We start from the raw sequence: 26,712 nt of genomic DNA, 5'->3' as shown, positions 1-26,712 counted from the left end.
CGTCTTCTGTCTGTCCACGCCCCCCACCGGTGGGGGTGGGGTTTTAGAACCAGGCCTTCCCCAAGTTTCCAAAAGAGACAGCCAGGGCTTGGGTGTTCTTTAAAAAAAAAATCTATATCTATATTTTTTTTATTGATTGAAGAGTGGAAGGGAGAGGGAGAGAGAGAGACAGGAAATCAATGATGAGAGAGAATCATTGTTTGGCCGCCTCCTGTAGCCCAACACACGGGATATGCCCTGACCGGGAATCGAACCTTGACCTCTTGGTTCATAGGCGGACGCACAACCACTGAGCCACGCGATCCAGGCCTGGCTGCCCACATCGCACCTCGGGCCGACACCCTCCTAAGCTCAGGGCAGCCTGCGCTGGCCCGGGACCTGTGAGCGGCATTGCAGGGGTCAGCCGTTTGCAGATGCTGCCCGAGAGAGATGGCGACGTGGTCCCCGCGGGTCACCAGCACTGGTCGCCCCTGGGAGATGGGGTCGGCGGAGCACTTTGGGGTTGAGGCGCTTACTGGGGGTGCGATGGTCCCCGGTACCCTCTGCGAACGCCCCTCTGCGGGGTCCTGACCATCACCGCCGGCTCTGCAGATGCTGCGCTGGGCTGCCTCGCCTTCGGGGGACAATGCGGGGCGAACTGGGCCGGCCTCGCGCCCCCCGGTAACCTGAGCCGGCCGAGCAGTCTCCGCCCGACCCCGCGCCCCCCGCCCCGCCCCGCCCCGGCCCGGTGGCCGCTCCGCCGCATCCCGCCGCCCATTGGCTGGCGCCGCGCGGCCGCTCCCGCCCCGCCGCGCCATTGGCCGTGGCCGCCGCGGTCCCGGCGCGGAGCCGCCGCTGACATCACGCGGCCCGAGGCGGCGGCGCCCCCGGCCCCCCGCAGCCCCCCTCGCCGCGGCGCCCGGCTTGCGGGGCGGAGGATGGTGCGCGGCGCGCCCCGGGCTCCCCGCCGCCAGCGCCGCAGCGCCGAGGCCGAGGCCGAGCCGGCCGCCCCGGGCAGGCGACCCCCGCTCCGGTCGCGGGGCGAGCGGCCGCGCTGAGACGCCTAGGGCGGCGCGGGCGCCGCGGCCATGGGCGCCCTGACCAGCCGACAGCACGCGGGCGTGGAGGAGGTGGACATCCCGGCCAATTCCGTGTACCGCTACCCGCCCAAGTCCGGTGAGGGCGGGCGGGGCCCCCCGGGCTGGGGAGGGGGTCGCGGCGCCGCGGGGCGGGGGCCCTGGGCGCCCTGGGGACCGAGCGGCCCCCGTCGCTGCAGAGCGACCCTGGAGCGGCCGGTCGCTGCGGGCGCGCAGGGGTGTGGAGGGGCCGGGGGGTCGCGGCGGTGGGCGGCCTGCGCTCACGTTGTCCTGTGACAGCGACGCGTGCCCGGGGCCTGCGGCTCCCGAGGGGCGGGGTGCCCAGGGCGCGGGCGGGTCCCCTTCCTTCCCTGCCCGGACCCCCTTTTCCCTGGGGGGCTGCAGGCTGGGGGAGGCGCGCCTGGCATGGGAGACAGGCACCTGTGCTGGGTGCTGGCCCTGGCCGAAGCCTCCAGGCCCGAGGGGGACAGACGCGGGTTTGCATTGGGTTTCTCATGGCTGCTGGGCTGCTGAGGCCGCAAATGCGCGTGCGGTGCTGCTGCGTTTCCAGAGGCTGGGGGGCGGGGGGCGGGGAGTGTTCAGCAGGAAGGGTTGGGATTGGAAGGGTCACAGTCACCCCGCTGGGCGGCCCCTTTGCCCAAGTCGCAGCGAGCCTGGGTTTGGGATGGGGACGCCTCTGGGACGGGCGCAGGTGTTGAGGATGGACAGAGGTACCTGCTTGCTTTCAGGAGCCATGGACTCAAAACACAAATGTGGCCGAGGCGTCCGAGTTGCAGGGGGATTTTGACAGCAGAGGAGAGAGGCTCGCCGGTAGTTGGAGCGCCCGCCAGTCCTGAGCTGCTGGTGCGCGTCCAGCTGCTCCGTTCCTGGCTTTCTCCAGGACTTTAGGGGACCCCTGGCCGCCCTCTTCTCCGTGGCTCAGGCCCTGGTGAGGCCGGCGGCGACTTTGGCGAGGTGTCAGGGCTGGGCAGTCGGATAAAGGCTTGCTAATGAGAGGCGCCGGTTCCCGCAGTGCGTCCGACCGGGTCGTGCCAGGTGAAAGCGGGGACCAGACGGCGAACCTGCGCCCCGCAGAGCGTCTGCCCGAGCCGCGCTCCTCGCTGCTTCTGTGCCAGAGGATGAGCCCTGCGGACATGCATGTGCTTGGAGCCGTTTGAGCACCGGCTGGGGTGAAGCTGTGGCTCATTCGAGATTTAATCACGCTCTAGTCAGCGGTTCTCATCCTGTGGGTCGCGACCCCTTTGGGGGGGGCAAACGACCCTTTCACAGGGGTCGCCTAAGACCATCGGAAAACACATATATAATTACATATTGTTTTTGTGATTCATCACTATGCTTTAATTATGTTCAATTTGTAACAATGAAATTGGGAAGGTTGAGAACCACTGCTTCTAGCTAATCATGACGGTGAAACCGGTGCTAAAGGAAGCGCGCGTTTTGCTTGTTAATAGATGAAAATAAGCACAAGCTTGTGAAATTTTTTTTTTTCTGAAATCACTTAGCTTTTATCGATCAGGAAATGGAGCGTGCTTTGCTGAGCGTGGAGTTTTCGGTGGTTGGCTGCCGCCTCCTTCACCTATGGGAATTAGGGTGGGCAGTTCACTGGAACGCTGCTCCCCGAAGGATACTGATATAAGTATGGATCTTGGATGATGATTATGAAAGGGTAATGGACCAAACTGAAACTGTTCTGCCCAGTCGGCGTTGACCTCTGGACCATGAGGTCACGGTTCAGTTCCCCTCAGGGCACATGCCCGGGTTGCGGGCTCGATCCCCAGTGTGGGGCGTGCAGGAGGCAGCTGATCAATGATTCTCTCTGATCATTGATGTTTCTATCTCTCTCTCTCCCCCTTCCTCTCTGAAATGAATAAAGGTATATTAAAAAAAGCAGCACCAAAAAGTTTTCTTAGCCAACACACTCAGTATCTGTAGTCTTAAACAATCCTCTCCCCGCCACCAATTTTTTAAAGTTTTACCTAATTGTTACTCATTTTTAGTCGGAAATATTGTATGCGAGAAATCTTTGCATCAAGTGGACCAAATTATTTATGTTGAAGGCGAAACACAGGAAACAGGAACCCAGAACCTTTGTACTTGGAAATCGGAGTGAACTTGCACATGTGCCCCCATCTAGTGGCATCTCTCACGCTTCATCTGATCTTCACATTGACCTGGCTCTTCATGGGATGACAGTGTTTAGAGCTGAAAGGAACCTTTGAGAGAACGTGGCCAAGACCCACTCATTTCACCAGCAAGAAAACGGAGGCCCAGAGAAATGAATTGGTTTGGCCAGGATGACCCAAGAGGTAGGGCTTTTTTATTTTTAAAATATATTTTTATTGATTTCAGAGAGGAAGGGAGAGAGAGAGAGAGAAAAACATCAATGATGAGAGAGAATCATCCATCAGCTGCCTCCTGCAGGCCTCCCACTGGGGATCCAACATGCAACCTGGGCATGTGCCCTGATGGGGAATTGAACCGTGACCTCCTGGTTCATAGGTCGATGCTCAACCAATGAGCCATGCCGGACGGGCTAGGGCTCTTTAAAAAAAAATTTTTTTTTTAATTGATTGATTTGAGAGAGAGAGAGAGAAAGAAACATTGGTTTGTTCCATTTATGCATTCATTGGTTGCTTCTTGTCTGTGCCCTGCCTGACCGAGGACCAAACCCTCAACCTTGGTGCATGGGGATGCGCTCTAACCAACTGAGCCACCCGGCCGGAGCGGTGCTCTTATAACCCATCAGCCTCTGCCTGTCACAAGGAATTCGATTTTGAACTTGTCTTTGATGACTTGTGGAATGGAGACTGCTCTGCATCAAAACTGGAACAGAACTCAGAGTCCTGTCCCTGCTGAGGATTCCGACTGGGTTGGTGTCAAGGTCTTATCCTGAGTTCTGGTTCCGACAGAGCAAGCACAGAGTCGGCTCTGTCAAGGGCGCAGTGGGAGGTCCGAGACTCCCCTGCCCGTGGAGCCGCTGTCCCAGGACACAGCACTGTCCTCCGTCCCAGGGCTGATGGGCTCAGTGCCCAGCACAAGTTGCTTTTTGGTTTTTGTATTTTTTTTTAAGGAAACCCGCCCCGGCCTCTCTGCTCAGTGTTTAGAGCGCCAGCCCTCGGACAGAAGGGTCTCGGGTTCGATTCCAGTCAAGGGCACGTACGTTGGTGGCAGGCTCAATCCCTGGCCCCGGTCGGGGTGTGTACGAGAAGCAACCAGTCAATGTGTCTCTCTCACGTCGATGTTTCTCTCTGTCTCTACTCCTCCCTTCCACTCTCTCTAAAAATCAATGGAAAAATATCTTCTGGTGAGGATTCACAATATAAATAAATAAATAAGGAAACCCTTAGCTTTGTCTGTGCATGAGCGGGAAACATTGAGACCCTTCAGTCCGCAGGCTGATGCTCTATCCACTGAGCCAAACCGGTTAGGGCTCCCCCCCCCCCCTTTTTTTTTTTTTTTAACATAATCTCCTATTGATGAATATTTGGGAGTTTTTCAGTATTTTACTATTGCAAACAATGCAGCAATGATTAATGTACACCTTGTTCTTAGGCGATGGATTTGTTAAGCTATGAATACTAATCATTTAAGTAACAGAAGGTGTGGTGGGAGTTCGTTCCTCTATAGCACGTCTGCATTCGCACAGGAAGCTGTTTAAATAGCACTATTCTGCATTTGGTTCGGTCTTTGTCATATTTTCTTTTTAATTTTTATTGATTTTAGTGAGAAACATTGATTTGTTGTTCCGCTTACTTGTGCATTCGTTGGCTGGTTCTGGTATGTGCCCTGCCTGACCAGGGAGGGATTGAGCCTGCAACCTTGGCAAATCAGGACCCTAACCAATTGAGCTACCTTGTCAGGGCCAGGGCCAGGCCAGGCCTTTGTCTTTTTGTTTTTAATCCCTACCCTAGGATAGGTTTTATTGGAGTGAGAAGGGAGAGGCAGAGAGAAAGAAACATTGATGTGAATCGGTTGCCTCCTCTATACACCCCAGGCAGGGATCGAACCTGCAAACTGGGCCTGTGCCCTGACCGGGAATTGAACCTGTCACCTTTCAGTGTCCAGGATGATGCTCCAACCGAGTCACTCCGGCCAGGGTAGGTCTTTGTCATTTTTTAGTTAGAAGCTAAACATGCTACTGAATCCTTCTCTCAGACCTTCGCTTCTTTAAAAGCCCGCAATCATTTGTTTAGCAAAGGTGTGACCGTGCTGAGGGGGTGGTTTTTAACGCGCGTGGACCCATCTTTCGAAAGGGAGAGCCACGTTGATACGAGTCGTTAGGCCTGTTTCCTCTCTCCAGGAAGAAATGGACATGCTATAAAGACCGTTTAATTCACTTCAGCTTAGTACCTGGCGCATCTAGTTCATTTCCTGCTACGTATTTGAGCAAATTGAAAAATAGGAGTAATTCATTTTGCTCAGATGTTAAGACGTAAACACATAAAAATTCCGAATGGCCCGGCTGGCGTGGCTCGATGGTTGAGCATCGACCTATGAACCAGGAGGTCACAGTTCGATTCCCTATCAGGGCACATGCCTGGGTTGTGGGGATCTTGATCCCCAGTGTGGGTCCGTGCAGGAGGCAGCCGGTCAGTGATTCTCTCTCATCATTGATGTTTCCATCTCTCTCTCCCTCTCCCTTCCTTTCTGACATCAATAAAAACATATTTTAAAAATAAATAAAAATTCAGAATGGTCATCAGAGTCCTGAGCAGCTAACATCATCCTTCTCCAAATTTTTGTTATATTAAGCGTACATTTGCTCGTCACATGGGTTGGTCCGGTGGCAAGAGCGGTTTTTTTTTTTTTAAGAGCGGTTTTTAAAACAGGGGTAATAAGTCCTTGCCTGTCACGTAGATATAAAAGTTTTCCTTAGAATTTAGGCGCATCAGTTGGGACTTAAGAATATGGAACTTTGCCCTGGCCGGTTTGGCTTAGTGGATAGAGCATCGGCCTGCAGACTGAAGGGTCCCGGGTTCGATTCCAGTCAAGGGCACATGCCTGGGTTGCAGGCTCGATCCCTAGTGTGGGGCGTGCAGGAGGCAGCCAATCAATGATTCTTTCTCATCATTGATGTTTCTCTCCCTCTTCCTTCCTCTCTGAAATCAATAAAAATATATTTTAAAAAAAGAATATGGAACTTACTGCCTAATAAAGAATTATTTGGCCCGGCCGGTGTGGTTCAGTGGTTGAGCATCGACCCAGGAACCAAGAAGTCGCTGGTTCCATTCCTGGTCAGAGCACCTGCCCAGGTTGTGGGCTCGGTCCCCAGGGGGGCGTGCAGGAGGCAGCTGACCAGTGATGTTCCTCTCTCATTGATGCTTATGTCTCTCTATCCCTCTCCCTTCCTCTCTCTCTAAAGATCAATAAAAACATATTACAAAAAAAAAGAATTTGGTTCTGCCACAGTTTGATCCTTTAGCTAAAAATAAGTAGGTTCCTGAAATGTGTAGTAAATACGTTTAGTACCAGGAAAAAAAGCCCACCATGTTGCTCTGTTTAATGATGACGTCATGAGACCGAGAAGTCAAATGCTACCAGTACTTTTCTAAACACTTAAAGGCGGTAAGCTGTTACTTGGGAAAATTCCAGTGTGTTTTTTTTCTTTTCTTTTTTTCTGCTTCACTGAGAGCAGACAGATCGCTTTCACTTCTTGATTTTGTCTTGAGATGTAGGCCCTCTGATTTCCTTGTGTGTTCTTTTGTCCCATAGCATCTCTTTTCTCTCTATTACAGTCGTGACATTGCTGAGCACCTGCTGTATGCCGTGCAGGGCGCTCTGAGCCAGGATATGGATTCCGACCCTGTGCCCAGGGACTGTGATGCCTCCGGCGAGCGGCAGGACAGAAGCCCTAAAGTCAGCTTGTCACTCCCGCTGCGGGGCACGGCACAGAGGGAGCGTGAACGCACACGCTCTTTGGTGGCTGTGAGTCAGGGTTCTCCAGAGAAACAGAATATGTATAATGTAGTGGCTCATGAGATCGCGTGGGCTGGCAAGTCTGCACTTCGTAGGGCAGGCTGGCAGGCCGGGCAGCATTTCTGTGGCGGAATTCCTTCTGCAGGCAGCCTCAGTTGTTGCTCTTAAGGCCTTCTACTGGTTGGAGGAAGCCCCCCACATGAACAAGGGTTTATCTCTTTTTCTTAAAGTCAGTTGATTATAGAACCCTGGCCAGTGTGACTCAGTTGAGTGTTGTCTCAGGCACCAAAAGGTTGCCAGTTCGATTCCCAGTCAGGGCACATGCCCCGGCTGCAGGTTGGAGTGTGTATGGGAGTCAACCGATCGATGTTGCTCTCCACATCGGTGTTTCTCTCTCTCCCTCTCCCTCCCTCTCTCTCTCTCTCTCAAATCAATAAAAAACATATTTAAATCCCTAACCGGTTTGGCTCAGTGGATAGAGCGTCGGCCTGTGGACTGAAGGGTCCCAGGTTCGATTCTGGTCAGGGACATGTACCTTGGTTGCGGGCACATCCCCAGTGGGGGGTGTGCAGGAGGCAGCTGATCGATGTTTCTCTCTCATGGATGTTTCTGGCTCTCTGTCCCTCTTCCTTCCTCTCTATATAAAATCAATAAAACATATATTTTTTAAAAAAAGAAAATATAAAAAAAAATATTTAAAGAAAATAAAGTCAGTTGATTCTAGATACCGGTCACACCTGCAGTTACCCTCACAGAAACATCTAGACTAGTTAGTACCTGAGGCTAGCACCATAGCCTAGTCAGGTTGACACCTAAAATTTAACGTTGTGGCTTCCACTTTAATGATTCTTACTACATAAATGCTAAGCGTGAATTTTTAGTTGCTGAAAAAGTGTACTATGAAAAAAAAGGTTTTTTAAACCAAAATTTACAGTCTTTAAAAATCATTATTTAAAAAGTATGCTCCTGCCCTGGCTGGGGGCTCAGTGGTTAGAGCGTTAGCCTGCAGACCGAAGGCTTGCAGGTTCTATTCTCAGTCAAAGGCACGTACCTCAGTTGCAGGCCCAATCCCTGGACCTGGTCGGGGCATATTTGGGAAGCAACCAATTGATGTGTCTCTCTCACATGGATGTTTCTCTCTCTCACTCCCCCTCCTCCCTCTCTTCCACTCTCTCTCTGAAAAAAAAAACAAAATCAGTGGAAAAAATATCCTCAGGTGAGGATTAAAAAAAGAAAATTATGCTCCTTCCAAAATTTCAGAGCTTATCATCTAGTGTCAGAAGCAGAATGCATGCATACAGAGATAAATAAGAATCCAGAATGTGCCATGACCAAACGGGATTTACCCCAGGAATGCAAGGTTGGCTTAATATCTGAAAACTCAATCCATGTTAATATACTATATTAGTGGAATAAAGAAAAAAAAACCCACATGAATCATCTTAATAGATGTAGACAAGACATTTGACAAGATCCAACACCCATCAGTGATAAAAATGAAAAAATATCCACACCCAAAAGCGTACACAAATGTTTATTCATAGCAGCATTATTCACAATAGCTAAAAGGTGGAAATAACCCAGAAGCCCGTCAACTGATGAATGAAACAACTGAGAAATAAGATGTCGTAAACCCACACAATGAGGAGTATTCGGTGATAAAAAGGAACGAAGTGCTGATATTTGCTACAACATGGCTGAACCTGGAAAACACTGATGCTGAGTCAGAGACGCCAGATGCGTATATTATGTAATCCCTTTTATATGAAATGTCCAGAAGAGGCAAATCCAGAGAAACAGAAAGTAGATTACTGACGGCCAGTGGCTGGGGGAGGGGGAAATGAGGAGTGACTGCTAATGGGATCTTTTTAGGGTAATGGAAATGTCCCCAGAGTAGATAGTGGTGAATGGTGACATAACTCTGTGAACTTTCTAAAAAACCACGGGGTTGTTCCCTTTAAGTAGCTGCTTGTATAGTATGTGAATTATATCACAATAAAATTTTTTTAAATGGACGATATACCTAAATACAAGAGCTAAAAACTATAAAACCCTACAAGAAGATATGAGAGAAAATATTTATTTATTAATTATTATTATTATTATTATTTTAATCCTCACCCGAGGATATTTTCCATTGATTTTTTTAAAAAAATATTTTTATTGATTTCAGAGAGGAAGGGAGAGGGAGAAAGCGACGGAAACACCAATGATGAGAGAGAATCATTGATTGGCTGCCTCCTGCACGCCGCCCACTGGGGATCGAGCCCACAATTCGGGCATATGCCCCGACTGGGAATCGAACTGTGACCTCCTGGTTCACAGGTTGATGTTCAACTACTAAACCATGCTCGCCGGGCTCCATTGATTTTTACAGAGAATGGAAGAGAGAGGGAAAGACAGAGAGAAATATGGATGTCAGAGATAAAAAGTATAATCCATAAAAGAAAAACACTGATAAATTGGATTTCTTCAAAATTGAAAATGTTTCTGCTCTGAGAGATGTTAAGAAGATGAAAAGATAAGCCAGCCTCTGAAAGGAATTATTTACAAATCACATAAAGAATTTTGTATCCAGAATATCAAGAACTTTTACAACTCAATATGAAGAAGACACCGCAGTTTAAAAACGGACAAATGAGTTGAATAGACCTATCATCAAAGAAGATATAAGAATGGCTAATAAACACCTGGAAAGATGCCCCCATCAGTAGTTACTAGGGGGGGACAGTTAAAGCCACAACCACTAAAATAAAAAAGGCAAGATCAGGTGTTGGTGAGAATGCGGAGAAATTGTGACTCTTTTTTTTTTTTTTAATATATTTTATTGATTTTTTACAGAGAGGAAGGGAGAGGGATAGAGAGTTAGAAACATCGATGAGAGAGAAACATCGATCAGCCGCCTCCTGCACACCCCCTACCGGAGATGTGCCCGCAACCAATGTACATGCCCTTGACCGGAATCGAACCCAGGACCCTTTAGTCCGCAGGCCGACGCTCTATCCACTGAGCCAAACCGGTTTGGCAAATTGTGGCTCTTGCGTATCGCCGATGGGAATGTGAAATGGTACGGCCACTTCGGAAAAAGAGACTGGCAGTTTCTTAAGAAGCTAAACATCAATGTGTCTTATGGTCCAGCAATTCCGCTCCTATGAACCCATCAAAAGAAATGAAGACGCACTTTCATGCAAAGACACGTGTGCAGATAGATGTTCACAGCAGCATTGCTCCTGACGGTCAGGAAACTGGAGACCACCCCGGTGCCCGCGGGCTGTGAGGGCGTTAACAAAACTAGGTGTATTTGTACAGTGAAATACCAGCGAGCACTTTACAAGGATGGACTACGCAACATGGAGTAGCCTCAAGACCAGAAGCTCCGTGAAAGAAGCCACCTGCAGGGCTGTGGGCGGTGGGAGGCCATCACGGCAGGTGCCTAGCAAAGGCAAGTTTGCAGAGAGAGAAAGCCCGAGGCCGGGCGGCAGCGGGAGTTGGTTGTAATGAGGGAACGTCTCGGGGTGATGCGAAATGTTTGCAACTGGCTCGTGGTGAGAGTGACCAGTGTCATTGAACTGTACAATAGATGGATTTTATGCTGTGTGTGTTATTCCTCAGGAAAGCTGATTAAAGACACCGTACGGAGGGCGCTGGCCGGGTGGCTCCGTTGGCTGGCGTCATCCCATGCACCACAAGGTTGCACTCACCTCGATGTCTCCCTCTCCCCCGCTCTCTCCCTCTGTAATAGCTTAATAAGGTAAACTCCAAAAACAGATCCTGCCTTCTAAGAGGAGTTCTGGTGCCAGCTCTTAAGATAAAATGCTCTTTAATTCCATCTCCTTCCGGAAGAAAAGGGTATTCATTGAGTTTCAGGCGAAGACGGGGTGGCCAGACGGAAAGGTAGGGCAGGTGGTTAAAGATCCGGCCTGAAACGCTAACGAAAGATGAGAGACAGCGGTTTGGGAGTCGCGTGTAAGGAAGGAGAAGGCAACAGGTACGAACTGCCCACAGGGTCCGGCCAGCTGCATAGGCGTCCATCCCGACAATAATCCTTTTTTGAAAGAGGTTTTATTATCTCTGTTTCCCCAATAAAGACACCAAAGCTCAGCAGTGTTAAATACTTGGTTCTAGGTCACGTGGCTGGAAGACCGAAATACCAGCGTCAGACCCGGCTCCGGCCCAAGTCAAGGCCTTTGCTGTGATTCTGTGAGGGAAGGACCGAGGGAGAGGGAGGGACAGCAGGAGGGAGAATGGAAGGGTGGAGGGAGGATTGAGCTCTTAGAGCCGTGACCCTGTTTGTGGCCTGGGCAAGAAGTGGAGCCAGGGAGAGGCAGGAGGAGGCAGAACCGAACGGGGTTTCAGAAGCCAAGGAACGGAGAGCCTCAGGAACGCGAGTGGACGTTTTCCTGGAGTTCCTGAGGTGCGTGAGGTGTGGGGAAAGGCTGTCGGTCCCGGGAACAGTTTCGGCGGAGTGGTGGGGACCATTGTAAAGGTTTTTAAGTTGGGGAGAGAGCATCCTATATAATAAAAGCCCAATATGCTAAGTGTTCGGTCATCAGGTGACTGTTCAACCAATCAAAGTATAATATGCTAATGATATGCTAAGGCCACAGCCGCTCGCTGTGACGTGCACTGGCCACCAGGGGCAGAGTCAACTGGTCGACCAGTCGCTATGACATACACTGACCACCAGGGGGCAGATGCTCTGACCAGTAGGTTAGCTTGCTGCTGGGGTCCGGCTGATTGGGGACCGAGCAAGATGGGCCCGACACACCCTGGAGCCCTCCCACGGTCCCTCCCCGGCCCGATTGTGCACGGGTGGGGTCTCTCGGCCTGGCCTGCACCCTCTCACAATCCGGGACCCCTCGGGGGATGTTGGAGAGCCAGTTTCAGCCCCATCCTGCAGGCCACTCCCCTCGGGAGGTGCCAGACACAGGGCTCATGGCTGGCGAGCCTGTCCTGATCGGGACTGATTGGGCATGAGCCCGTGGCAGGCGCAGTGGGGCCGGGATGAGCGGGAGCGGCAGGTAGGAGCCGCAGGTGCTGTTGGACTACGGGTTTTAGCCTGATCCCCGCAGGCCACCTCGAGGGGCCCCATCCGTGCACGAATTCGTGCCCTGGGCCTCTAGTGTTTATATAATGAGGCAAGTAAAAAGCCAGTGGAGCGAGAGGAATGGAAACTTGGAGAAAGGATGGTTGTTAAGGTCTCAAGGAGGTCAAGGTAGTTAGAATGAGAGCTCAGGGGAGGTTAACCTCGGATGGGGAGGGACACCTTGAGGCCGAGAGGATGGATGGAAACACAGTACTTGTGAGGGGCTGATGGAGGCGGGTTCTGAGGGAGCGCCACGGAGGAGGAAGACAGTAGAGGGACCAGGGTTGGGGATGGGCCTGTAGGAAGGGTTTGGACCCCGGATGTGTGCCTTGCTCTGGAAACTATTAAGGTAGCAGTTGTTAAATTATATTGTGCTGGTTCTGAATAGAATAGAGCCTAGATCTAGGTATATATTGCATGGTAAAAAGGGCATTTCAAATAATATTTAATAAATGGTGTTAATAAAGTTTCCTATCTGGAAAAAAAAAGATTAAACCCTTATCCCACAAGGACATAGTCCACATGTAAAAACAATCATATATATATATTTAATTTTGGCATTCAGTGGAGATACAGTGTATGGTTCAGAGCCCACACAGGCTCTGGAATAAAACCCTCTGGCTTCGGGGCCTGCCGCTGCCTCTTACCGGTTGTGTGACCCTGGACAAATGGCTTAGACTCTCTGTGCCTTTGTTTCCTTTTCTGTAAAATGAAAACATCAGTCACCCCTGCCTTAGGGCTGCTGCGAGGCGCAACCGGTGCGGTACTTGCCCGCACAGTGCTGGCCAGTGCGCCCTCAATCCGAGTATCGGCACGTGCTCCATCAGAACAGCGCGGCCAGGCCGTGAGCGGGCATGGGAACGGGCCTGGGGACATTAGGCGGAGGAGAGCGGCATGCAGACCAGTGTATGTGACACCCCAGTTGGGTTAGAACATAAACAGAGGCGAGCAGAGCGCTCCAGGCGCAGGGGTTATGAGCACAGGACAGCGGGAGGCCCAGACCAGTTGTGGGCCTCGGAGTTACCTCTCATGGAGCTGAATTATCACTTAAAAAAAAATTTATTGGGGTTTCATTGGTTAATAGAATTACATAGGTTTGAGGGGTACAGCTCTGTAACACATCACCTGTGTATTGTGTTGTGTGGTCACCACCCCAAGTCAAGTCTCCTTCCATCACCATGTGTCCCCCCTTTACCCACTTCTACCTCCCCCGACCCTTTCCCTCTGGTCATCACCATCCTGTTGTCAGTATCTATGAATTTTGGGTTTTTTTTTTTATTTTTGTTTTGTTTTTTTTTGCTTAATCCCTTCACCTTTTTCACCCAGCCCCAAACCCTCTTCCCTCTGACAGCTGTCAGTCTGTGCTCTGTGTCTGTGAGTCTGTTTCCATTTTGTCTGTTAGTATATTTTGTTCATTAGATTCTACCTATAAGTGAGATCATATGATGTTTAACGTTCTCTGGCTGGCTCATTTCACGACAGATTTTGAAGACTCCATACAAAAAAATTTTTTAAGAATGTAAATAGCTTCTTAATGATTTTTTATACTGATTGCATGTTCAACAACATTTTGGATATATTAGATATGTCAGATATCCAAAATATTGTGATAAGTAAGACATATTAATTTTGCTTGTTTATTTTTACTTTTGAAAATTGTGGCTATTAGATCATTTCAAACCACATGTGTGTCTTGCATTTATGTTCTTGTTGGATAGCACAGGTCTGAGGAAAAGTACTGGTGTCATTTTCTTCCCTGATAAGGAATTTGACTTTTTACCTGGATGCCTTTTTTGCTTTAATACTTTAAAAAAAAAACATTTATTTCCTTTTATTTTTGTATTGATTTTGAGAGAGAGAGAGAGAAACTGATCCATTGCCTCCCGCAATGTGCCCGGACCAGGGACGGCACCCGTAACCTGAGTATGTGCCCTGACCAGGAATCGAACCTGCCACCTTTCGCCATATTGGAGGACGCCCAACCACCTGAGCACTCCCGCCGGGCACTGGGGCAAGTTTCTAAAGGGGTCCATTCCCAAGAAAGGAGAAAGCCGAATGTTGATGAATTTCTTTTTCCTTTTGGCTGGTGGGTATTCTTTGAATACCAGGAGAGATCAGCTTTGTAAAGGAACGCGGCATGGACTCTTCTACTGAAATGAAAAATTCTCTTTTCATCTGTGGATTATCAACCCTCATTGTGGTCTTTGTCTATTTGGGCTCTTGATTTTAGATGCAAAGCAAAACTACAGTTAGCTCTACGCTATGTTCTTGATCATTTCTTTTCTTTTAATATTATCCCCAAAGGGAGGGGCATTTCCAATAGATCCCTGGCACCTTCTCTAAGCCCTTGCCCCCCCCCCCCCCCCCCCCCCCCCCCCGCCCAGGCCATTGGTGCTCTTCTCTTGCTCGGAGCCTGTAAGCTGATGATCTGTGCGTGTCCCCGTCCCCATCCCTCACCTGACCGCTCCCAGGTCCTGGCACCTCGGCGTGTCCCACGCTGAGCTCAGCCTGCTCCCCACCATTCCTTATTCATGATTTGGGCAAGCCACCCATCATCGTAAACTCTTCACTTTGCTAAGTTCACCTCGTGTATAATAAATATATGATTTCTCCATAAATACGTAACGTATAGAAAATATATTTCACTAAGGGTCAGCTTTAAATGGCTTGATGATTTGAGATGGCTGCTTCTACTCGAGGCACCTCCCCTCGCTATAAATTATGCACTTGGAAAATAGGGCCCGTAAGTGCTGGCCATCAATAATTGATCATCAAGCCTTCCTAAATGATGGCTTGCCCAGTGGCATCCCAGCAGATGGCTGCTCTCTGTGGCTTTATGTTTGGTTGGGGAACTGTCTAGCGTTTGCTTTGATTCGGGCTGCGATGGCTCTCGAAGAATCTTTCCTTGTTTGTTGTTTAATGAAAGAATCTCCTGGCCTGGCTGGTGTGGCTCAGTGGTTGAGCGTCAGCCTGCGACCCAGGAGGTCACTGCTTGATTCCCAGTCGGGGCACATGCCTGGGTTGCTGGCTCAATCCCCAGTGGGGGGCGTGCAGGAGGCAGCTGATGGATGATTCTCTCTCATCATTGATGTTTCTACCTCTCTCTCCTTCTCCCTTTTTCTCTGAAATCAATAAAAACATATATTTTTTTTAAAAAAGATTCCAAAATGTATAAATGACAGAGAATAACCACTCGAGTTTAAGGGGAAAAATCAGGAACAAAATGCACACACGTGTTCACTGATGGGCGTCGCGGGGCCTTCCGGTGTTGGGCTGAGGGCAGTGGAGACGGGTCTGGGGCCATCCGGTCAGGATGCTGACAGGAGAGCGGTGATCGGTGCTGTGTTTGGTGGCGTGGCTTCTCGCTGCTACGGTTTTGCTTCTCTACTTGGTGCCGTGGTCTCGAGTCGAGAGGAGGACGCCGTCCCGGGCGTGGCAGTGGCTCGGGTGTTGGTGGGGGGCCCACGTCTCCGATCGGCGCCTGCCCCGCCCAGTCGGCCGGTGTCATTGGCTCTCGTGTCTCCCTCTCCAGGAAGCTACTTTGCCAGCCACTTCATCATGGGAGGAGAGAAGTTCGACTCGGCCCACCCCGAAGGCTACCTGTTTGGAGAGAACAGCGACCTGAACTTCCTGGGGAACAGGCCCGTGGCGGTATGGCTCACCGTGTGCTGCGCGTGGGGGTGAGGCCGCTCCCTGCCGGGCCCGTCCCGTGTCTGTGGCTTGGTCTGAGTTGAGGGGGTCCCGGGAGGCAGGTGGGGGTCCTGGGAGGCAGGCAGGGGGTCCCAGGAGGCAGGTGGGGGTCCCGGGAGGCAGGCGGGGGGTCCCGGGAGGCAGGCGGGGGGTCCCGGGAGGCAGGCGGGGAGTCCCGGGAGGCAGGTGGGGAGTCCTGGGAGGCAGGTGGGGAGTCCCGGGAGGCAGGTGGGGTCCAGGGAGGCAGGTGGGGGGTCCCGTGAGGCAGGTGGGGTCCCGGGAGGCAGGTAGGGGGTCCCGGGAGGTAGGTGGGGAGTCCCGGGAGGCAGGTGGGGTCCCGGGAGGCAGGTGGGGGGTCCCGGGAGGCAGGCGGGGGGTCCCGGGAGGCAGGCGGGGCCCTGGGAGGCAGAGGGCACCCCCTCTGGCGGAGCTGGGTCGCTGGCACTAGGAGCTGAGCTGTGCCAAGGCCACGGGCGTCTGCCCGAGGGTGAGGCCGGCTCCCAGAAGCCAGGTCTCCGTGGGGTTCAGACTCGGCCTCGGTGCAGCTCCACCGACAGCCCTGGCCCAGCACCAGCTCACGCTCCTGCCTGTCCTTCCCTCTTCAGCGCGCTTATCGCCATAGAAACGTTTACTGCCCCGTCTTGCCCTGTGTATCACCTGCCTGCCCTTACAGCGGTTCTCAACCCTCATAATGCCGTGACCCTTTAATACAGTTCCTCATGTTGTGGTGACCCCCAATGTCATTGCTACAAATTGGACATCATTAAAGCATAGTGATTAATCACAAAAACAATATGTAATTATAGATGTGTTTTCCGATGGTCTTAGGCGACCCCTGTGAAAGGGCCGTTTGAGCCCCAAAGGGATCGAGACCCACAGGTTGAGAACCGCTGCTTTAGGAGGTGAGTCTGTGGGGCGAGGACTACCCTCATGGTCGCATCGCCATAGCCCCTAACACACGTTTCGTGAATGAATGACGGAGACGGTGCCCTCGGGGTCCGGGTTGACGTGAGGCTCTGTCTGTCTCAGTCCCTTCGGCTCATCCCATCATTGTCTAGAGCAGTGATGGCGAACCTTTTGAGCTCGGCGTGTCAGCATTTTGAAAAACCCCAACTTAACTCTGGCGCCGTGTCACACATAGAAATTTTTTTATATTTGCAACCATAGTAAAACAGAGACTTACATTTTTGATATTTATTTTATACTAGAGGCCCAGTGCACGAATTTGTGCATGGGTAGGGTCCCTAGCAGCTTCTGACTGCGGTCAGGGCCTCCCTTCCCTGGCTGCCACTGCCAGCCTTGGTCTTCCTTCATTCCACACTGCCCCCTGGTGGTCAGCACACATCATAGTGAGCGATCGAACTCCCGGTCAGTCGAACTCCCGAGGGGACACTGCATATTAGACTTTTATATACATAGATATTTAAATGCCATTTAACAAAGAAAAATCAACCAAAAAAATGAGTTCGCGTGTCACCTCTGACACGCGTGTCATAGGTTCGCCATCACTGGCCTGGACTTTGGACATTATTTCTGTCTTCATAAAGGCCCACCCGTCAGCGGAGCTAGCGTCAGTCCCATTCTGTGAGCGAGAGAACTGAGGTTCCGAGGGGTGAAGGATAATCGTGGTGCTGATGAAGGGCTGTTCTAAGTGTTTCCGATAAAATTCTCCCAAATTCACATGACCAGGCCGCCAGGCCACCGAGCAGCAGCCTTTCTCGCCACGCCTTCCGTCCCCCCATCCCCCGCCTCCCTCCAGAACCCCCCGTGCAGCGGGGCAGGCAAAACACAGGAGCAGATGTTTAAAAAGCAGAAAAGGCCCGAAGTGAAGGCTTCTGGGAGCGGAGCAGGCGTGGGTGTTGCCTCGGGGCTGGTGCTGAGAGGAGGGGGCTGGCGGGCAGGCGGTCAGCGAGCCTTCGAGAACGGCTGGGTCGTCCGCGAGGGTGGGGAAGGGCTTGCCAGGAGCAAGGCGCGTGAGCAGGCCCCAGCACACATTTACCCAGCGGCCGCTGTGTGCCAGGTGCTGTGGTGGGCGCGGGGGCAAGGCTGCCAGGCGCATGGCTTGCTCCTCCCTGGCACAAACAAGGACACCAGGCAGCGGAGTGGGCATCTTCTGGTGGCAACATACAATTGGCAAAGTCGGTGGGGCTCCGCTCGCCAGCGGTTTCTGACTCCCTCCTGTCGGCCCCGGGGTGACCGATGATTCACAGGCAGGTGCATCCCTGGAGAAGTTTTATTTTTCTTCTTTTTAAAAAAATATATTTCTTTATTGATTTCAGAGAGGAAGGGAGAGGGAGGGAGTAATAGAAGCATCAGTGATGAGAGAGAATCATGGATCGCTGCCTCCTGCACGCCCCCTACTGGGGATCGGGCCCACAACCCGGGCATGTGCCCTTGGCCGGGATCAAGCCTGGGACCCTTCAGTCTGCAGGCCGACACTCTGTCCACTGAGCCACACCAGCCAGGGCGAAGTTTTATTTTTCACGAAGATTAATCTGGTGATGGTCCTCCATCTTGAGCTGTAACTAAAAAACATTTTTGTTGGTGGCGGCTCTATTTCCTTCCTTTTTATCTGGGGTTGACCCTTCTTACAGGCCTTTGGCCAGCAGTGGCTCAGCGGTATTTTCAAAATACCAGGTCCTGCTTGGCCAGTGCGGCTCCGTGGTTGAGCGTCAAACCAGGAACCAAGAGGTCACCGGTTCGATTCCCGGTCAGGGCACCTGGCTGGGTTTTGGGCTCGATCCCCTGTTGGGTGCGTGCCTCTCTCTCACTGATGTTTCTCTCTCCCTCTCCCTTCCTTTCTCTCTAAAAATCAATAAAAACATTAAAAAAAAAAAAAAACCAACTCCTCTGGCTTCAGGTTAAGTTCTGCCGGCGAAGCCTAGTGGGACGTCCGCTCTGCGTTTGCTGCGGCTGCTCAGCCGGTCGGGTCGAAGAAAGAGCGCGCTCTGTTCTGGCCGCGCAGGGCATTTCCCACGGGCGTGCCCTGTGCACCCGTCTCCCTTCCTTCTTGCTCCTCTCTGGTGTCAGAACAGTTTTTGTTGGTTGGTTGTTGCTGTTTACATTTTTTGACCTTTTTGGGGGCATCCAGATGATTTTACAGCAAGTCAGTGCTCGGTTGGGTTCGGGTTGGGGCTTGCGCTGGTTGACAACTTCCCCCGAGTTCGCGGCTGAGCGTCCCCCTGCGTGAGCCTGCGGGTGACTGGCGAGGGGCCTCCTTCCCCACGGAGCGCCGCGTGGGCCTCTCCGCGGTGGTTCTCATGTGGCAGTCGTTACATGTGCCTCACCGTGTGCGGAGCAAGTGTTTTTCTCAAAAGACATCAAAGTTTTATGTGAGGAAAGCAAGTCAGAAACTCGTCATTGCCAAATAGTCAGCAGGATGTAAAGTGCAGCTCAGGGAATAGAGTCGATAATGTTATAATAACCTCCCGGCAGCGGGGCTCCGTGGCTGAGCATCGACCTGCGAGCCAGAAGGTCACGGTTCGATGCCCCGTCAGGGCACAGGCCCGGGTTGCGGGCTCCATCCCCAGTGGGGGGCGTGCAGGAGGCAGCCGGTCAGTGATTCGCTCTCGTCATTGATCTTTCTATCTCTCCTTTCCTCTCTGAAATCATTTTTAAAAAATGTAATAACTATGCCAGGTGGGGAACTATCGGGGCAGGGGAGGGGGGAGAGGGGGGACACTTTGTAAAGTATACGATTGTCTAGCCCAGTGGTTCTCGACCTGGGCTGCACATGAGAATCACCTGGGGATCTTTTTAAAATCCGGACTTCTGGGCCTCGTCCTCCGGAAGTTCTGTTTCTTTGTTGCTAATGTTGTGGCCCCACCCCATAACAAAGAAACAGAATTTCCAGAGGATGAGGCCCAGAAATCAGGATTTAAAAAAGATGCCCAGGTGATTCTCATGTGCAGCCAAAGTTGAGAACCACTGGGCTAGCCACTGTGCCGGACACCTGAAGCCGATACAGAATAATATTGAATGTCAACTGTGATCGAAAAAATTACAAAAAAGAAAGAAAACAAATCCTAGAGCTCCGTGTAGGTGGCTAGAAACGGAGTGAATGCAGCACACCTCCCCTCCCCTGTGCCAGGTAATGCTCGTCACAGCTAACGCTCATGGCACCCTCACTGGCTGCCAGGCCGGCCGGCGTGCTGAGCGCTTCCAACCTGCCGTCCCCACACCCTAGTGAGGAAGGTTCTCGCCTGACCTCTGAGGAGCGCGAGGCACCAGGAATCTAGACCAGCGGTTCTCAACCTGTGGGTCGCGACCCCTTTGGGGGTCGAACTACCCTTTCACAGGGGTCGCCTAAGACCATCGGAAAACACATCTATAATTACATATTGTTTTTGTGATTAATCACTATGCTTTAATTATGTTCAATTTGTAGCAATGACATTGGGGGTCACCACAACATGAGGAACCGTATTAAAGGGTCTCGGCATCAGGAAAGTTGAGAACCACTGGTCTAGATGAAGGTTCCAAAGCCTGTGAGCGCCTGCCTGGGGCCTGGAACCCGGCCGTCCGGCCCCAGAGCCATTTTGCGGTGAGATCAGGTGGACCCCGGCCCCCCGCCCGCATCCTGTGTGGGAGCCGAGCAGGTCATCGAGGGCCCGTGAGCTGTGGCTCGGCGTCTAAAAGTAGACCGCGTGGCAGCATGTTCTCCCGGAGGATTTCTCAAGCGAGTTCTCTGGGTGTGTAATTCCATCCGCCCTGAGCCCCGGGGTCGCCGGCCCTGCATCTCAGCTGGTTTAGGGGAGGGAGGGAGGCCCAGTGATTGAAGGGCTGGGAGCTGAGCTCCCAAGGCGTGACTTCCACTCTCTAGTGACATATCTCCGTGTCGGCCGGGGCGTCCGGGGCGTGGGGTTGCCGAGGAAGGAGCACAGCCGTTTAAAGCCGCCCAGCAGCTCGAGGCGAGAGCAGCTCCCCTTTCTGGAGGGAATGAAGCCGGGCTGCAATGAATTGTTTGATCCAACAGAAAAGCCTCGGGCTCCCTGGCCTCAGGGACTTGTGGTCTTCCCTGGCCTTTCTGAATGATCGCGCTGAAAGCAGTCTCATTCGCCCTCGCTGGTTTGGCTCAGTGGATAGAGTGCCAGCCCCTGGACTAAATGGTCCCGGGTTCGATTCTGGTCAAGGGCCCATGCCTCAGCTGCAGGCTCGATCCTGTGCGGGAGGCAACCAATCGATGTGTCTTTCTCACATGGATGTTTCTCTGTTTCTTCCACGCTCTTTCTAAAAAAATAAAATTATAATTATTAAAAAGATAAAAGGAGTAGCATTTGGCAGACCATCGCTCCGCCCGTAGTGTGTACTGTGGAGCAGTACTGAGCTGAGCGACCCCTCGGAGCAACCCTGAAGGTCAAATTTCCCGTCGACCCCTTAGGACAGTGATGGCGAACCTTTTGAGCTCGGCGTGTCAGCATTTTGAAAAACCCTAGCTTAACTCTGGTGCCGTGTCACATATAGAAATTTTTTTATATTTTCAACCATAGTAAAACAAAGATGTATATTTTTGATATTTATTTTATATATTTAAATGCCATTTAACAAAGAAAAATCAACCAAAAAAATGAGGTGACACGCGTGTCATAGGTTCGCCATCACTGCCTTAGGAGCATCCCTGAAGGTCGAATTTACCATCAGGTCTCCAGGGGCCTGTGTAAAGCACTAGCTCAGCAAGACGGCCAGAGAGAGGCTGGGATCCCAGGGAGGCTGGGATCAGAGGGAGGCTGGGATCAGAGGGAGGCTGGGATCCAGATTTCAGGGGGAGGGGGTGCGTCTCACCGCTCGCTCCCCTCTCCGCAGTCCTGGCACGTCTGTTGCTGGGCTCTCGGGTGACCTGGCTGTGAAGCGAGGGCGGTTCTGACCTCAGAGGCCTGTCCTGCTGGAGAAACGCCTGGACGTCACCAGGCGGGAGGGCCCTGGAGCCTGTTGGCTGTGCCTGCCTCCCTCCCGGGCGGGTCCTTTCTGCAGGGACGGCCGGCTCTGGGGGGAGAGACTCCCTGGGCTGGAGCGAGTCCTCGGCGCTGAGCAGGGTCTGCAGGGCTCCGTGCTCCGTGGGGGGCAAAGGTCACTGTGCTCCTCCATCCTGTCATTACAATTAAATAGGGGCCAGCCTCCCCTGCCTGGCTGGTGGGAGAGCTGGGCTGGTTTTTTGCTTCGTGATGGGGTGGTTGCTCTTGTTCTTGTAGGCAAATTGCTGCTAGAATCCAAGTTGTTCAGAGGCTTGGTGACCGTAGGGTGCTGTGGGGTGTCCACACCTCGGCGGGGATCGTCACACACGGGAGAGCGTGTCTGTACTGCGAACTGGTAGCAGCCGAGATGCAGGTGTGCCCCCACCGCCCTGTTTACCGAAGAAAGCAAGTTGCCAGATAGAACGTGGGTCCGACTTCACGTCTGATAGAGGCAGCAGCGTGTGTGTGAGCATTTCTGCTTGTCGGCGAGTAACAGTTACAAGAGGACAGAGCACTTGACCCTGGTACGTGGTCACTCTTGGGCGCATCATCACAGTCTCCTATATGTTGTTTGACTTTTCCCCGTTGAACGTGTTTTTATTTATTTTTTTATTAAATTGAAGCATTTTAAATGTCTTAACACAGAGAAGGGACTGCTGCTGAGCAGAGGAAGGAAGGAGGTCTAGCGGAATAGGAAGAAGCAGGAACACGAAGGAAGTTCATAAAATAGTGGGTGTGGGTTTTCTTAGTGAGCTGCAGGAAGGGTGGGGCCCGCTGGGGGGCTGAACGGGGGAGGGGGGTGTGAACGGGGGAGGGGGGTGTGAACGGGGGAGGGGGGGCTTGTGGAGAAGGACGAGGAGTCGGAATAAGCCCTAAGGACAGGCAAGGTGCCCCAGCCTCTCGGACGCTGTGAGAGCTGAACAGGAAGGAATAGTCACTTTCTGAGTGGTGTCGGGCTTTACAGACAGTTCTACTGAAGGATTTAAAAATATATATATCTTTTCTGATTTCAGAGAGGAAGGGAGAGGGAGAGAGAGAAACACGAATGATGAGAGAGAACCATGGATCGGCTGCCTCCTGCACGCCCCCTACTGGGGATGGAGCCTGCAACCTGGGCCTGTGCCCTGACCGGAATCGAACCGTGACCTCCTGGTTCCTAGGCCGACGCTCACCCACTGAGCCTCGCCACCCGGGCCGATGAAGGATTTTTAAAGTGGCCTTTTTATGTCACTTATATAAAAAATTAAAAATTTTTGTTTGCCAATGCAAATTTATATAATTTATCAACACTTCTCACAGTCTGCGACTGATCTACCAATATATTACTTTATCTTTCATAGTTTTATTAAAAATTCCCTTTTGAAAGAAGCAAAGAATATGTATGTAGATCTTCATTCTTGATTAAAATTGGTGGTGTCAGGTCATATTCTCCTAAGGTTTCACAAGCCATAGGAAAGAGCTACTTGGGTACCTTCTATGTGCTTCTTCATTTGTCTTATTTAATTAAACTTAAAATCCAAAAAAAATTAAAATAAAATAAAGTGGCCTTTTTATTATTATACACGGCTCCCCGCCTCTAGGCGCTCCCAGAAGTGACCCCCTGCTCAGCTCAATAAGGAATCTCTTCAACCTTTGTTTTCACCTTCAGGTTGTTTGTTTTTTTTAATTTATGACAAAATACACGTCACAGGAAGTGTAACATCTTCACCATTTGAAATGTTTTAAGTGTACGGTTCAGTAGTGTTAAGGACATTCACAGTGTAGTACAAGCAACTTCTAGAACTCTGCCCCCATCGAAGGTAATTCCCCGTGAATTCTCCTCCCCACCCCTGGCAGCTGCCCTTCTGCTTCCGGTCTCTCTGAATGTCAGAGCTCCAGGCCCCTCACAGGAGTGGGATCCTGCCGTCTTTGTCTTTCTGTGTGTGGCTGTTTCACGGAGCAAAATGCCATCAAGGCTCATTGATGTTGTAGCGTGAGTCAGAATTTCCTTTCTTTTTTTTTTTTTTTTTAATGACTTTGTTGATTTTTAGAGAGAGAGAGAGAGAGAGAGAAACATCGGTTTGTTGTTCCGCTTACGTATGCATTCATTGGTTGGTTGTATGTGCCCAAAATCTTGGCCAATCAGGACAATGCTCTAACCCACTGAGCCACCCGGCCAGAGCGAATTTCCTCCCTTTTTAAGGCTGGATGATACTCTGTTGTGTGTAGGCAACACATCTCGTTTACCCCGTTCGTCCCCCGACGAGCACTTGGGTGGCGTCCCCCTCTTGGCTGTTGTGACTAACGCTGCTGTGAACATGGGCGGAGGCTCCGTTCAGTTTTTAAGGCGCACGGGCACACCAGTATTGGGCTAAGGAAGAAGGACTATTCGGTTTTAGAAAATTATATAAATGAAGTTATTTTAGTTCTTCAACGTTGAAACTTTTCATTAATAAAGATGAAAAGATGATCTCAGAGGCCTTCTTCTGGCGGAAGTTGCTTTGGGCCACTTAGTGAATAAATACTGACCATGTGAACAGACTGCTGTGCAGTACAGAGACGGCATCATAGTCACGTTCCCAAACCACCGAACTGTAGGCTTTACTCAAGGGTTAGTTTCAGCTGTTTCTTGATTCCTGAGATAACGTGGACAAGCGGGTCCCTGGCATATGGAGAGTAGGGCAGGTTTTTTTTGTTCAGTAGCTGAGATCATAAAACATGAGACCTCACAGTAACTGTAAAGTTAACTACAAGTTAAAGCATAAAAAGACAACTTTGAAAAGCTTGTGGGCCCTGGCCGGGTGGCTCATTTGGTTAGGGTGTCATCCTGATACGCCAAGGTTGTAGGTTTGATCCCTGGTCAGGGCACACAGAGTCAACCAACGAATGCATAAACGAGTGGAACAACAAAAATGGGTGTCTCTCTCTCCCTCCCTCCCCCTCTCTCTCTGAGATCAATGAGCAAATATGAAAATGAAGAAAAGGAAAGCCCTGGCCGGTGTGGCTCGCTCTCGATTCCTGGTCGGCTCATGTACCCAGGCTGTGGTTCGATCCTAGTTGAGGCATGTGCAGGAGGCAACTGATCGATGTTTCACTCTCACATCGACGTTTCTCTCTTTTGCATATATTGTTACTGATTTCAGAGAGGGAGGGAGAGTTAGAAATATCATTGATGAGAGAATCATTGATTGGCTGCCTCCTGCATGCCCTGCACTGGGGATCGAGCTTGAAACCAGGGCATGTGCCCTCGACCGGGAATCGAACCGTGACCTCCTGGTTCATAGTTGGATGCTCAACCACTGAGCCACACCGGCCGGGCTCTCTCTCTCTCTCTCTCTCTCTCTCTCTTTTTAATGTAAAAAAATCATCAACCGAGTTTGCTCCTCTTCTTCCGCTGCAGATGCCGCGTGGGCTGAGGTCTGCGAGTGGGTGTGTGTCGGATCCTCCGCTTTGCTCTGAGGTGGGAGACAGGGAGCGTGGCTGTACTGTCTGGCGTGTAGACTTCAGGGTGTAATTTTATGGATGAAAGTGATAGGAAGGGGGTGCAAGGTAACCTGAAATTATGAGAAAGGAAGAAGTCTCTGGAGGAAGCCTGGCTGGAGACGAATGAGCAGCAGGAGAGCAGTTCTCAGCAGCTGCTAACCTAGCGGGTTCCTTCCCTGTATGAGAATTTCCACACCAATTCGGATGGTAAAACTGCCCTGGGAGGAGGAAGAGAAGGAGGAGGGGGGAGGGGGAGGGGGAGGAGGAGGAGGAGGTGCCCTAGAATTCCCCCCACACCCCCGCCCAGTCCGCCTCCTTGGGCACCTCTGGGACGGGCTGGATGAGGTCGGAAGCAAACCTGAGCCGGGGCCTTTGTGAAGCCCTTGGTGGAGAGCGCTGTGGGGGGACACGCTGTGCTATATTTCCGCGTGGGGCACACGCCAGTGAGAATGAGCACGTGATTTGGGTGCAGTGGCTTCAGCCTGGTCCTCGGGAAGCCTCAGGGGGAAGCCTCGGGGTACAATGTGTACCCGAGTCCGGGCCGGCCTGCGGTGCGCCCCTCAGTGAGTCACCAGCTGTCTCGGCCTGCGGCGGGCGGTGGAGGAACAGGTGGCTCTGGTTCCTCATTCCCAGGAAGGAGCGGGACGGCCGGGTCACTTGTGGCCAACCCTGTCTGCGGCCGGGGGATGGGAGCACAGACCTGGCGGGGAGAGGGCGGGGCACCCACACATCACCGTGCACCCCGTTCACACTCCTGCCCTTGCTTGTTAATCGAACAGTGTATCTCGGGGATCATTCTAGTGTTAGGAGTTGCATGGTGGGTAGAATTCTTTAAGGAAGATAATATCGTCACGGATGATGATCATATCACAGCTGATAGCCTGTATTTGTATGGCCCTGTGTGATGGTGAAAATACTTTTTATTTGATCTTAATCACGAGCTAGACAAGGGCGGCCAGTTCCGTTGCACAGATAAGGAGGCTGATGCCCGGGTCTCGTGTCAGCAAGTGTGAGAACTGAGGTGAGACTCGGTCTCCCGCTCCCGTGGCCTCTGCTCGTTTTTGCTAAGTCATCTCATTTTCATTCTCCCGTGGTCTTGCACACGGTTCTCTGGCAGGACCAGCGGGTCTTAGCTCCTAAACTTCATCAAGATTGCTCCACAAACCCCTTCATGAAACAGCCCGCGGCAGCCCGGCCGGTGTGGCTCAGTGGTTAAGCATCGACCTAAGGACCAAGAGGTCACGGTTCGATTCCCAGTCAGGGCACAAGCCCGGGTTGTGGGCTCGATCCCCAGTGTGGGACGTGCAGGAGGCAGCCCATCATCCTTGATGTCTCTCTGTCTTCCTCTCCCTTTTCTCTGAAATCAGTAAAAAATATATATTTTTTAAAAAGCTCAGGGCGCCCTAGCTGGTCTGGCTCAGTGGATAGAGCGTCAACCTGTGGACTGAAGGGTCCCAGGTTTGATTCCGGTCAAGGGCACATGCCCAGGTTGTGGGCTCGATCCCCAGTGGGGAGCATGCAGGAGGCAGCC

At 51.8% G+C, this 26,712-nt stretch overlaps 1 protein-coding gene across 2 annotated transcripts in view; it reads left to right on the top strand.

Moving 5' to 3' along the window:
- Positions 1-986: 986 nt before the first annotated feature.
- The window catches only part of RNF157 (ring finger protein 157), a 61,619-nt gene continuing 35,893 nt past the window's right edge, over positions 987-26,712 (top strand). For both annotated transcript variants that reach the window (XM_070395576.1, XM_070395577.1), the window contains exons 1-2: positions 987-1,155; positions 15,611-15,729. In XM_070395576.1, the coding sequence (XP_070251677.1) occupies positions 1,068-1,155; positions 15,611-15,729 (207 nt within the window). In that variant the 5' untranslated portion in view covers positions 987-1,067. The remainder of the gene's footprint in view (positions 1,156-15,610; positions 15,730-26,712) is intronic.

Source organism: Myotis yumanensis, unplaced genomic scaffold (assembly GCF_028538775.1).
Source record: "Myotis yumanensis isolate MYYU_CA2020_CCGP unplaced genomic scaffold, mMyoYum1.0.hap1 SCAF_16, whole genome shotgun sequence".
Lineage (NCBI taxonomy): Eukaryota > Metazoa > Chordata > Mammalia > Chiroptera > Vespertilionidae > Myotis > Myotis yumanensis.
This window is presented reverse-complemented; position numbering and strand designations above follow the sequence as displayed.